At 52.0% G+C, this 13,688-nt stretch overlaps 1 protein-coding gene across 3 annotated transcripts; it reads left to right on the top strand.

Annotated features, from left to right (window-relative positions):
• Window positions 1-761: 761 nt before the first annotated feature.
• On the top strand, window positions 762-13,573 carry LOC120698819 (mannosylglycoprotein endo-beta-mannosidase-like). 3 transcript variants are annotated; one of them, XM_039982563.1, is made up of 11 exons: window positions 762-1,114; window positions 1,241-1,379; window positions 2,349-2,576; window positions 9,268-9,326; window positions 9,700-9,748; window positions 9,956-10,186; window positions 10,768-10,937; window positions 11,025-11,229; window positions 11,555-12,223; window positions 12,319-12,546; window positions 12,621-13,573. In XM_039982563.1, exons 1-11 carry the CDS (start codon window positions 954-956, stop codon window positions 13,419-13,421), a joined length of 2,940 nt encoding a protein of 979 aa, XP_039838497.1. In that variant the 5' UTR covers window positions 762-953; the 3' UTR covers window positions 13,422-13,573. The 3 variants fall into 3 exon arrangements, with proteins under 3 accessions (XP_039838497.1, XP_039838498.1, XP_039838499.1); XM_039982564.1 differs by having other exon boundaries at window positions 763-1,114; window positions 2,353-2,576; window positions 12,621-13,421; XM_039982565.1 differs by lacking the exons at window positions 762-1,114; window positions 1,241-1,379; window positions 2,349-2,576 and adding exons at window positions 3,024-3,249; window positions 9,133-9,164 and having other exon boundaries at window positions 12,621-13,421.
• Window positions 13,574-13,688: the final 115 nt, after the last annotated feature.

Here is a 13,688-nt window from a genome sequence, read left to right as displayed (position 1 = left end):
ACATCTTTATCAAGTAGTGGCGCCCTCCCTCATTGCCAACGACTACTCTAATCCTGGCCGTATTAGCCGAAGGAAAGGGCATAGCTGACGATGTAAACCATGTTGTTGTACCAACAAAATAAACAAGCTTCCATCGGTTGTATCCATGGAAAAGAAAATCATCTCTCGGAGAACAATGCCAATATTGTTTAGATGATAGTTGACACTAAACTTTCTTTAGACAGCTAATAATCACCACTAATTTGAACTTACAGTACATTAAAACGGACTTTATATATATATATATATATATATATATATATATATATATATATATATATATATATATATATATATATTGCGGGTAAACGGACTTTATATATATTTCTCACGTTGGCCTTCTGTGGAGTAAGAGGGAGTATATCTAGTGGGAAACATTTTCATTTATCTCCGCTCATTATTGTATACATACAGAAGGGCAAAACAAAGCATGAAATTCCCAGATGTAACAACAAGTAGCTTGATTAAGCGCTGTTGAACACATGGCAGACATTATTTTCACATAACAAATCTGGCCGCGCTGAATCAGCCGGCTTTCGAGTCAGGGTATCTCCCAAGCACACCCTTGGTGTGACGTGGCATGCCCACGCCGTCGTCTGCTAGTGCTATCCTACCCCTTTCGATCCCGTAACGGCGTCGCCACCACCGCGGGGCCGCGCGGCCGCGCCACGCACCCTCCTCCTCCCCCGTGACGCCGAGGCCCCACCTGCTGTCCCCCGTTCCCCGCAACCTCCAAAAAGAGAAGAAGAAAAAAACACTTGCGCCGGCGAGCGGGCAGCACGCAATCGGCGCGGCGGCCCTCCTCGCTTCGGAGCTCGCTCCCTCAACTTAACCTCCTTTCATCCCCACTCCGAACCCCAAGAATCGGTTGGGGATCCTCGCACCTCGCCGTGCACGCACTTGAGCCCGCGGGGATGGCCGCGGCGGCCGTGGGGAAGAGGGTGCTCGACACGGGCTGGCTCGCCGCGCGCTCCACCGAGGTCGCGCTCACCGGCGTCCAGCTCACCACCACCCAGCCGCCGGCCGCCGACCCCGAACCCGCCGCGCCATGGATGAGCGCCGCCGTGCCGGGCACGTGCGTGATTCTCCCTCCCTCCCTCCCTCCCTCCCTCTGAAGTCTAAACTGTTGTGAATTGTTTGCGAGCTCCGCGGTCGTCACTCAACTGACATACTGTTGGGGATGCTTCGGGACGTGGTGCAGCGTGCTGGGGACGCTGCTGAAGAACAAGCTGATCCCCGACCCCTTCTACGGGCTGAACAACCAGGCCATCGTCGACATCGCCGACGCCGGGAGGGAGTACTACACCTTCTGGTTCTTCACCACGTTCCAGTGTGCCCCGGTACGCAGAGATGCACCAGTTCTCCGAACATTTGCTGATCGTGTTGTCCTATAACCACCGATGTAGCACGATCCGACTGTCTGCCCCTAGTTGTAAAAGGAAATTATTCCGCACCTTTATTGTAGGCAGTGCTTGATTCAGCACAGTTGTACTGTAATGTTGGCTGTGGCTTGGTGGCTGCTCCCTCGACGAGCAGTTTGAGCTGTCTGCTTCTGTCTCCCTCATGTTGCATTGCCTTGCAGTCCATATTCCATTTTGAAATAATAACATTCCTTAAAGTAGGGAAGACTATTGCATTATGGATTTAGGCAGAGTAGAGCACTCTAGTAACCTGGAATTACTTGATAAAATATGATATTAGCTTAGTTTAACGCAAACCAAACCCATGTAACCAGTGGCGGAACCAGGATTGAGTTGAACCCCGGGCCGAGTTTTAAATATAGTTGTGACAAAAACCAGACGTCGACAAACTCATAGTTCAAAAGATACACGAGAATATAATAGAAGTTCAAAAGATACACGAGAACATAATGGAAAGATAGAAAACATACAACAAGTGTCATCGCGAAGTAGTATATTTATTCTTCTTCAACAATTTTTTAGGCGTCTTCAGCAATTTTTTGGGCCGAACCCCGGGCCATGGCACGGGTGGCCCGGGGTGTACATCCGCTTCTGCATGTAACCTAATAGGGATGCATGTTCAATTGATAAACATTTTATTCACTCTTTGTACAGAAGTCCCTTTTGAAATTGATACCGCAGCCATGGTAGCATAGCTGTTTGTCTTTTCCCTTGTTCAAACTATCAGCTTTAATGAATAGTGAGACTGCTCTTAATTGTCGTAACACATGATTTGTTGCCTTTTATCACAGGTAATTTTGTACACTTCAGCACATGTACTTGTTATGGTGCAATCTTGGTGCTAAACCACCTGACATATCAATATCTTCTTGTTACCTTTATCTTTAGTCAGGAAATCAGCACGTGACTTTAAACTTCCATGGAATAAACTACTCAGCAGAAATGTACTTAAATGGGCTCAAGGAGGTACTTCCAAAAGGAATGTTCCGAAGGCATAACATTGATATTACTGATATTCTTCATCCTGATGGTAACAATCTGCTTGCTGTCCTTGTTCATCCTCCTGATCACCCTGGCAGAATTCCTCCTCAGGGAGGCCAGGGTGGTGACCATGAGGTTAGTCTCATGCCTTCAGGTTATAACTATGTAGCTCTATTCTCTTGCTCATGATTTGCAATATTGTCGAAAATGGAATATCTTAAATAAGATTTGCATGGTCTATTTGCCCAAGTCTTTTCCTCATGGTGCTACAGTTCAGGATCTATGTAATTATACATATAACTAATTCACCTTTCTGTTATGGTAATATTTTTATCTAAGATGCTAGCTTCATCAAATTGCTGAAAGCATAGGTGCAAGTGTGCAACACACAATAGCTTGCACATAACTAATTCACCTTGCTTGAATTGAAATATTTGTTATCTGAGATGCTAACTTCATTAGAAGTGTTGAAAGCATAGGTGCAAGATACTAGCTTTATCAGAAGTGCTGAAACTGAAAAGCATTGGTGCAACACCCAATGGCTTGCATATATCTATTTTCAGATGTCATTTTGGGTATTATGATGAGCAGTGGCACATCCACTGGGAGTTGGAACATATTTAACCGACAAAATCAGAAGTTAGCCCAATTACAAAAGGCTCAGCAACCCTCCATCTCCTCCTGCTCTGCTGATGAGTTTGGGACATGCTTTGTGGTTTGCTTTGAATATTGCATTAGCTGCTGGGAAATGGGAAGCCCTTCTCCCTTCTAAAAGTGAATTTTCATTATGATTCTCCTGCACAAGTGAATATTAATGGAGGCAATAATTATTGTATTCCTCCAACCCTAGATGGGTGGGTATATATAAAGCCTATACATTGGCCTCTAGATGGGCCTCTATACACACGGGCTCAATATACTCCAACACCCCCCCGCAGTCTGAACTACCGGCGCAGCGGTGTTTAAGACTGGACAACAAGAAAGCTAACACCCCCCCCGCGCAGTCTGAACTACCGACGCAGCGGTGTTCAAGACTGGATAAGATGAGAGTACAAAAAGAGTACAAAGGGCAAATACCCCCCACAGCCACAACTAGCCACCGGCTACGTTGAGGCTGGATCGAAACTCCGAGAAGGTCGAGGAGGGCAGCCCCTTGGTGAAGATGTCAGCAAACTGGGAGGTAGTCGGGACATGGAGGACCCGAACATCGCCGATGGCGACTCTGTCGCGCACGAAGTGTAGGTCGATCTCCACGTGCTTCGTCCGCTGATACTGGACGGGGTTGATGGAGAGATACACGGCGCTGACGTTGTTGCAGTAGACGAGCGTGCTCTTGGCGAGCGGGCTGTGGAGCTCCGCCAAGAGCTGTCGTAGCCAGGACGCCTCCGGCACGCCGTTAGCGACAGCTCGGTACTCCGCCTCGGCACTGGAGCGGGAAACAATCGGCTGCCGCTTGGACGACCGGAGACCAGGTTGCCGCCCAGGAAGACGGTGTAGCCGGAAGTGGAGCGACGAGTGTCCGGGCAGCCAGCCCAGTCAGCGTCGGTGTAGACCAATAGCTCAGCAGAGGACGAGCAGTGAAGCACCAGGCCGAGGTCCACAGTGCCACGAACGTACCGGAGGAGTCGCTTCAACGCAGCAAGGTGTGACTCCCGGGGATCATGCATATGGAGACAGACCTGCTGAACAGCGTAGGTGAGGTCCGGCCTGGTGAAGGTGAGGTACTGCAAAGCACCGGCCAGACTCCGGTAGGCAGTAGGATCAGCCACCGGATCAACCATATTAGCAGACAGCTTCACCTGAGTGTCGACAGGAGTGGAGCAGGGCTTGCAATCAGTCATCCTAGCCCGCTCCAGAATATCGAGTGCGTACTGCCGCTGGTGAAGAAGAAGACCAGACAGGCGAGGCTCAACAGTGACGCCCAAGAAGTGGTGGAGCTGACCGAGATCCTTCATAGCAAACTCCTGCTGCAGAGAGGAGATGACACTCTGAAGCAACTGCTGACTAGAAGCTGTGAGCACAATGTCATCGACGTATAGCAGCAGATATGCAATCGCATCCCCACGGTGGTAGATGAAGAGAGACGTGTCGGACTTGGCCTCGGTGAATCCCAGTGTCATCAAGAACGTGGCGAACCGAGAGTACCAAGCCCGAGAAGCCTGCTTCAGAACATAGAGAGACTTGTTGAGCCGGCAGACCATATCCGGACGACTCGAGTCCACAAATCCCGCTGGCTGAGAGCAGTAGACAGTCCCTGACAGAGTGCCGTGAAGAAACACATTCTTCACGTCCAACTGGTGCATAGGCCACGAGCGCGAGAGCGCAAGCGAGAGGACTGTGCGCACAGTAGCGGGCTTCACCACTGGGTTGAAGGTCTCATCATAGTCCACGCCAGGTCGCTGAGCGAACCCCCGGAGAACCCAGCGAGCCTTGTAGCGCTCCAGTGTGCCATCAGCCCGACGCTTATACGTCCAGATCCATTTGCCAGTCACCACATTGCCACCAGACGGATGCGGCACGAGGTCCCACGTCTGGTTGGCAAGAAGAGCCGCGTACTCCTCTTCCATCGCATGACGCCAGTGAGGATCCGCCAAGGCGTCGCGGACAGAGGAGGGTACCGGAGAGACCCGCGGCTCTCCCTCGGTGGCGGAGAGAGTCGCGGCCTGAGACGCCATTCGCCGAGTCACCATGGGATGGATATGCCGAGGATCCCGATGGACGACTGGCGGGTGGTACACCTCCGGCGCGGCTCGAGAGGGAGCCGGAGGAGGCTGCGGCGGCGGCGGCGACGGCTCCGGTGTCGCAGAAGCCTCTGGAGCAGGAGGCAGTGCCGGTGTTGTCGCCGAACGGCGCCGGTACACCTGCACCGGCTCAGCGTACCGCCGCGGCACCGGGGTCGGCGCCGAGCGACGCCGGTACACCTGCACCGGCTGAGCGTACCGCGCAGGGGCAGGCACCGGGGCCGCGCGTGGCGCAGCGGGAGACACCGGGGCCGCGCGCGGCACGACCGGAGGTCCGGGGGCCGTGCGTGGCGCCGGGGCCGCGCTCGGCGCAGCAGGGATCACCGGAAGTGGTGCCGGTGCGTCGGGAAAACCTGCAGGAAAAGGACAGACAGGTAACGGTGGCTGAACCACCGGGTCAGTCGGAAACAGAGACGCCAGCTCGGGATCAGGAGAAGGTGTGGAAGAGGTGGAGTAGGGGAAATCCGACTCGTCGAAGACAACGTGTCGGGAGATCAGAACGCGGCGAGAGGTGAGGTCAAAGCATCGATACCCCTTGTGGTCAGGGGAGTACCCGAGGAACACACAACGAGTCGAGCGGGGCGCCAGCTTGTGACAAGCGGTGGCGGACGTGTTAGGGTAACACGCACACCCGAAGACCCGAAGGTGGTCGTAGCGAGGAGGGGTACCGAAAAGAGCGTGGTGTGGAGTGGGAGCAGGAGAAGCAGTGGACGGAAGACGGTTGAGCAGGTAGGTGGCGGTGTGGAGGCTCTCAGCCCAGAAGCGCGGGGGGAGAGAAGCCTGGATCAGAAGGGTGCGCACGACGTCGTTCGTCGTGCGAATCATCCGCTCAGCCTTGCCGTTCTGAGGAGAGGTATACGGACAAGACATACGCAACTGAACACCCCGAGACAGGAAGAAAGACCGGGAGGTGGAGTTATCGAACTCCCGCCCGTTGTCACACTGGACGGCCTTGACGGTGAGGCCGAACTGAGTGGACACCCAGGCAAAGAAGTGGAGGAGGGTGGGGAATGTCTCAGACTTGGCGCGCAAAGGGAAAGTCCAAGAGTAGTGAGAAAAATCATCAACAATGACCAGATAATATCTATAGCCAGACATGCTGAGTACAGGAGATGTCCACAGGTCACAGTGAATGAGATCAAAGGCATGTGCAGCATGCGAAGAAGAAAAAGAAAACGGAAGTCTAACATGACGACCTAACTGGCACGCATGACAGAGGTGCTCAGCAGGAGCCCTAGTACATGGAACATCAGTACTACGGCGGAACTGAGCCAAAACGTCGCGGCCGGGGTGACCAAGCCGGCGGTGCCAGGTGGTGGAAGAAGGTGTCACGGCAAAAGCAGAAGACGAAGAAGCCGAAGGCGAGGCAGCGGAAGCAGGAAGCCGAAGAGTGTAAAGGGGCCCCGGGCTGTCACATCGGAGAAGCGGACGCCGGGAAGCCGAATCCTTCACAGTAAGACCAGAGGAGTCAAATTCGATAGAACAGGAGTTGTCAGCAGTAAACTGACGAATAGAAAGAAGGTTGTGAACCATTTAAGGAGCAACGAGAACATTAGGAAGACGAGGAGCAGAACCCACGGCGGTGACAGGAAGGCAAGACCCATCGCCAACCATGATCGAAGAAGGACAAGAAGGGTGTGGGGGTCGGACAGAAGAGAGGATACCAGCATCGGGAGTGGTGTGGAACGAGCCACCCGAGTCAGCGATCCACTCGGTGCTGGTCGGCGGCGTCAGTCCCATGGTGCTGAAGGACTGCGCCAGAGTGGCCTGGTCCCACCCCCAGGCCAGGTCGGCTGCTGGCTGGGCTGGGTGGGCGGGGTCCAGGACGGCGCGAAGAGTGGAGCAGCACCGGTGAACATGGCCGCCGGCTGGAGCTGAGGACGAGGCCCCCCTCCCGGACCCTGGAACGGCCACATCGAGATGCGCCTTGACCATGGGTTGCTGAAGGATGGCCAAGGCGTACCTCCAGCGGCAGGGGCAGGGGCAGGAGCGGGAGCCGGTGTCGGCGCGCCCCGACGGCCCCCACCGGTACCGGTGCTCCCAGAAGCAGAGCCACCAGTGCCACCACCACCACCCCGTCGCCGGCGGCGTCCACGGCCCCCCCTCCTCCGGTCTGCCCGGCGGGAGTAGCACCAAGGATGGCAGGAGCAGCGGAGGAGGCCGGTGGAGTAGCAACGAGTGCGGCGAGGGTGGGCGAGGACGATCCGGGCGCGAGACCCCTGGTGATCTCCTCGAGGGCGAGGTCGTCCCGGACCTGCAGGAAGGTGGGGAAGGGCCTCTGGCGGGCGATCCAGCTCTTCAGGTGGTCGTAGGTGCTGCTCAGTCCCCGTAAGACATCGAGCACCAAGACCCGATCGGACACCGGATCCCCGAGGTCGTGAAGAGCATCGGCTATGCTCTTCATCCGCCGGCAGTACTCACCGACGGAGAGGTCCCCCTGCACGAAGGTGCAGAAGGTGGCGTCGAGCTGGAGGGCGCGGTACTCGGCGTTGCCGAGGAACTGCCCCTCGAGCGCCACCCAGACCTGCTGCCGTGGACCCTGACGAGATCCTGAAGATCCAGGGAGATGATCCCGAAGATCCAGGACATGGCGACGCTGTCGAGGCGCAGCCACGCCACGTCCCGCGCCTCGATCGGCAAGTCGACGAGGACGTGGTCGTCGAGGGCGTAGCGGCGGAGGGCGAGCAGAACCTGGTCCCGCCAGCGGCCGTAGGAGGACGACGAGGGGTCGAGGAGGACGGAGACCAGAGCCCTGATGTTCTGGACTCCGGCGGCCTGGAGGTGGAGCTGGGCGACCATGGGGTCGGTCGGGTCGTACCGGGCTCCAGATCCAGCGGGCGGCGCCTGGCGTGAGGAAGAGGCGCCAGGCTTGGGGTCGATGGGCAGCTGGCCGGAGGAGGCGCGGAGGAAGCGCTCCGCCTCGGCGACCTGAAGAGCGGAGGTGTCGGCCGCGGCGCGCTCGCGCTCCCAGGCGAGGGCAGCCACGCGGACCCGCTCCTGGGCCGCCGAAGCCTCCGACTTGGCGGCGAGGAGGGCCGCGGCGAGAGCGGCGTCGGCCTGCTGCCCGCGGAGGGCGGCGGCGGAGAGCGGCGCATCCGCGGGCGACATCCCGAGGCCAGGCCACGCAGCATCAGGCGCGGCGTCGGCGGCGGGATCCTGCAGCAGCGGCAGTGCGGCCTGCAGGGCGGCCGGATCGGCGCCCGCGGCCTGCAGCAGTTGTGCCGCGGCCCGCAGGACAGCCGGATCGACGGCGGCGTGGTGGGCGGCGGCGGCCTGCGCAGCCTCGGCGCCTCCCCCAGCGGCAGCAACAGCGGCGCGCTCGGCAGCCACAGGATGGGGCGTTGGCGGCCCAGGGGGCACCGGCCCACGGGGAGGAAACCCAGGGGGCGGCCCAGTAGTGGGTGGCCCAGCAGTGGGCGGCCTAACAGGAGACGGTTCCTCACCCGCGTGAGGCAGGGGAGGCGCCAGAGCGGCGCCCGCCGTGCCCCCAGCAAGCGGATCCGCGCCGGGCAGCGCCGCCAGGGCGACGGCCGCGCGTCCAGCAGGTTCGACGGCGCCAGATCCGCCCGCCGCACCCGCGCGCGCACCAGCGGCGGCGGCGGCGGCAACAGGAGCAGGCAGGGGACTCCAGGCGTGCTAGGCGGCGGCGGACGGGGCGACGGTCCAGGCGGGGCTCGGAGCAGAGGAAGGGAGGGGTGGGAAAGAGGAGAGGGAAAGGGAGGAGGAGGCCGGCGGCCGGCCGGCCATGAGCCGGCGGCGGCGGGCAGCAGGAGTGCCGGCGGCGGCTGGTAACAGAGGAGAGAGGAGAGATGAAAACCTAAGCTAATGATACCATAATGGAGGCAATAATTATTGTATTCCTCCAACCCTAGATGGGTGGGTATATATAAAGGCTATACATGGGCCTCTAGATGGGCCTCTATACACACGGGCTCAATATACTCCAACAAATATCATGTTTTACCATTTGTGTATACTTACGGTAATAGCAAAATTTACTTTTATCACAACTACACTTTTAAAGGAGTATTGTTGGTTAAAGGACTTCTACTGCATGACTAAACATTTTAAGGTGGTTGTTTCAGATTGGGAAAGATGTCGCTACACAATATGTTGAAGGATGGGATTGGATTTGCCCAATAAGGTAGTTGTCTATTTCTGTGTGGTAATGCTATATGCATGATTAGTTGATCTGTGGTCACCTAAAATGTACCATACATGTTTTTCAAAAATTATTCCAATTGGTTTCAATGAAGATCGGAAAGCATCTACTACTAAAGACTTTTGCCAATATCTGATTTTGTTCTATGCTTTCACTTCATCTTTGCCAAATAGTTAAAAAAATTGCTGCTAGCTTTAGTTTCTCCTGCACTTATGGTAACCGGTCATAATAGTTTTTTTTTTACTGATTTTTGCAGCAGTAATATTTTTCCTTTCCTGTTTTCGATGTGGTTCTACTCTTTGCAAAATTAACAATTTCCGATATTTCTCTTTCTTTTCTTTTTTGGGAATCTTAGGGATCGAAACACGGGTATCTGGGTTGAGGTATCAATTTCCATAACTGGGGTGAGTCCATGAATCCTTGATCCCTTTTAAGTTATTATTTTATCATCGTTTTGTCATTGTGGTATCATCATGGATATACGAAGAGGATATGCAAAAGGAAGAAACAGCTCTACTTTAGTCTTTTATGTAGTCCTTTTCCTCTCTGCAAAGATCTTTTAAATTAATTATTTAATTCTAGGAATTCAATTGGTTTTGTTTTCACTGCAGCCTGTGAATATAATGGATCCCCATCTGGTTTCAACTTTTCATGATGATTTTAAGAGGTCATACCTACACTGTACACTTCAGTTAGAGAACAGAAGTTCCTGGATTGCAGATTGTACCCTGAAAATACAGGTGTCAACTGAACTTGAAGGGAACATTTGCTTGGTGGAACACCTTCAAAGTTATGCAATAACAATCCCTCCTCAGTCAGATGTAGAGTACACCATTCCTCCTGTAAGTTAGTTTTCTTATTTTTAAAGCTACTCATGTACTGAGTCACTACTTGGCTACTTTTCTTACTTTCATCATATACTCAGGCAGTTGATGTAGTTGTTTGTTCTGTGTTGCCAAAATGATTTAATTGCCCATCAGCTTGTAGCCACCGCTTGATCCACAGTAAAAACATCAGAAACTACAAATGCAGCTACATCTATGCTTGTTGCCCCTCAGCAATGCACATTTACAGCACTACGACACCAGATTTTCAAAATTGTTGTGTACTTGTATTAACTAAGAAACTCCCCTCTTCATTTTCTACATCTTAGGCTCTTAAGCCTAAAATATCCAAATTTACTTAAACCATGGTTGCAGAATTCTCATCTGTAAGAAGACAAAATAACCTAGGTGTAAGAACAATTTTGCCTTCAATTATTCTTTCAGTAATTTACTTCCTATTAGGAGGCCCTTTTAAAACTTCCTCAACACTCAAGGTGTTCACTTTACTACATAAACATTGTTATCTATTCAAACCCTTTTCGAAGGCTCAAATATTCAAGCTGCTTGACATTGTTATATATGGATGTGAACGTTTGTAGTTATTCTTTTATAAGCCAAACCTGTGGTGGCCAAATGGCATGGGAAAGCAATCCCTGTACAACGTTGAGATTAGTGTGGATGTCAAAGGATTTGGAGAGTCTGATTCCTGGAGCCATTATTTTGGATTCCGCAAGATCGAGAGTACAATTGATGATTCTACTGGTGGGAGGTAACTACTTTTTAATGGGATGCCAAGATGTTTATTAAATATTTGGCCTTTTGAAAACGTGCTGATGCAAATGTAGACCATCTCCAGGATCTTCAAGCTAAATGGTGAACCTATTTTTATCCGAGGAGGGAACTGGATATTGTCAGATGGCCTTCTTCGGTTAACAAAGAAGCGATATATGACTGACATCAAGTTCCACGCTGACATGAACTTCAATATGCTTCGCTGTTGGGGTGGCGGATTAGCAGAGAGGCCTGATTTTTATCATTTTTGCGATGTCTATGGCCTGATGGTAAGCTTGAGTTTATCAACCTTTAAATTGGTTCTCATGTTTTTCTTATCCAAATTATAAATTTTGGGTAGTGATGAAAATGCAAAAAAAAAAAAAAAACAGTGTCAAGCGAACAACCTTGGGATTCTGTAAAATATCGGTAACCAGCTGGTTCCTGGGATTTTCTTTGCCTGTCAGGGTATTAGGTAAACCTGATGAGTTTAGTCAAGGTGATGATGAGTTTAGTGCTGGGTCAACAGCTCCACATCCTGGTTGAATTCTTGATTCTCACTAGTTTTCTACCATATCAGCAAGGTTGTTTACGGGATGAATCCATTTTATACAGGTTTGGCAGGAATTTTGGATAACTGGAGATGTCGATGGCCGAGGAATTCCTGTGTCAAACCCAAATGGCCCTTTGGACCATGATCTCTTTCTTCTATGTGCTAGAGATACTGTCAAATTACTCAGGAATCATGCTAGTCTAGCTTTATGGGTTGGTGGTAATGAGCAGGTCCCACCAGTCGACATCAACAAAGCACTGAAGAGTGATTTGAAGCTACATCCTATGTTTGCAAGTAGCCAGGCATCAGACAGTCAAGAAAAACATTTATCAGAAGAAGCAACTGACCCTAGTAAATACCTTGATGGTACTCGTGTATATGTCCAAGGATCAATGTGGGATGGTTTCGCCAATGGGAAAGGCGACTTCACCGATGGTCCATATGAGATTCAGTATCCAGAGAGCTTTTTCAAGGACAGCTTCTACAAATATGGGTTCAACCCTGAAGTTGGATCTGTGGGAGTTCCAGTTGCAGAGACAATTAGGGCCACAATGCCTCCAGAAGGATGGAGTATTCCAATTTTCAGGAAAAGAATCGACGGGTACATTGAAGAAGTACCAAATCCAATATGGGACTACCACAAGTTCATTCCCTACTCAAAACCTGGGAAAGTCCATGATCAGATTGAACTTTATGGACACCCAAAAGACCTGGATGATTTCTGTGAAAAGGTAGTATAGTACCATAACCTTTCATCTTTAGGATAGTTATGGTTCAGCATCTGTAGCATTGTAGTTTTGTCTCTAATGGTGTCTTCAACTTCCAGGCACAATTGGTCAACTACGCTCAGTACAGAGCGCTTCTGGAAGGATGGACTTCCTTCATGTGGACAAAGTTTACAGGTGTTCTGATTTGGAAGACACAGAATCCATGGACTGGACTAAGAGGGCAGTTCTATGATCATCTCCACGACCAAACTGCTGGGTTTTATGGTTGCCGATGTGCTGCTGAACCTATTCATGTCCAACTGAATTTGGCCAGCTACTTTATAGAGGTATATTCTACTACTTTTAAGGTTTTCTCCAAGTTGGACTTCCTAGAAATTAATCCATGAAAGTGACTCTGTAGGTGGTAAACACTACAGCTGATGAACTCGCAGATGTGGCTGTTGAAATTTCAGTATGGGATTTGGACGGTACATCCCCCTATTATAAAGTTACCGAGAAAATTGTTATACCACCAAAGAAAGTGAAGCAGATCATGGAGATGAAATACCCGAAGATGAAGGATGCCAAGCCTGTGTATTTTCTGTTACTCAAACTTTTCAGGCTTTCAGACAATAGAATACTCTCCAGAAACTTCTACTGGTTGCATCTTCCCGGGAAAGACTACAAGTTGTTAGAGCAGTACCAGCAGAAAAAGATTCCACTAAAAATTTATTCCGAGATTTTGGTCTCAGGCACCAAGCACCAATTAAGAATGATAGTAGAGAACAAGTCGACGAAGTCAGTCGCAGAAAGCATACACCCAGCATCAGGAATTGATCTAGGTGATGTAAGTGGTTCCCACAGCACTGGCAAAGAAACTACTCATGATGGAAATGAGAGTGGAAGCCTGTGGCGGAAAATACACAGCAGCCTCGGCGTCGCAAGAACAAGTGACAACCTAAGAACACTCGAGGTGGACGGGACCGATTCGGGCATCGCATTCTTCCTCCATTTCTCGGTGCACACTTCTGGATCGTCAACAGCCGAGGAGAAGTACAATGACACAAGGATCCTCCCCGTCCACTACTCAGACAACTACTTCTCGCTGGCGCCGGGGGAGCAGACGTCCATTGACATCTCGTTCGAGGCTGCCCCGGGGTCCAGTCCCAGGGTCGTTCTCAGGGGCTGGAACCATCATCTGGACCATGCCGTGATGATCTGAGCCGGATCCCGTCTGTTGGGGGTGTGATCATGAGCAAAGGTCCGTGTAAAATAAGTGCCTGCCGAATAAAGCGCCGACACAAGATCGTGCCTGTGAACTGCTGCGGTAACAGTTGTAATTTGAGGTTCCTATGTATTTGGTGGTGCCTAACCTGTGACTGTGCATCTCAAGCATGACGAGGCCGCGAACGAGCCAGTGGCTCAGTGGTAGCGCTCGCGGCTGTGAGGCTGCCCGCCAGCGTTCGATCCCCTGCGATCGCAACGCTGG

Source organism: Panicum virgatum, chromosome 3K (genome assembly GCF_016808335.1).
Source record: "Panicum virgatum strain AP13 chromosome 3K, P.virgatum_v5, whole genome shotgun sequence".
NCBI lineage: Eukaryota > Viridiplantae > Streptophyta > Magnoliopsida > Poales > Poaceae > Panicum > Panicum virgatum.
The sequence above is the reverse complement of the archived record's forward strand: the minus strand, read 5'-3'. Positions and strand labels throughout refer to the sequence as shown.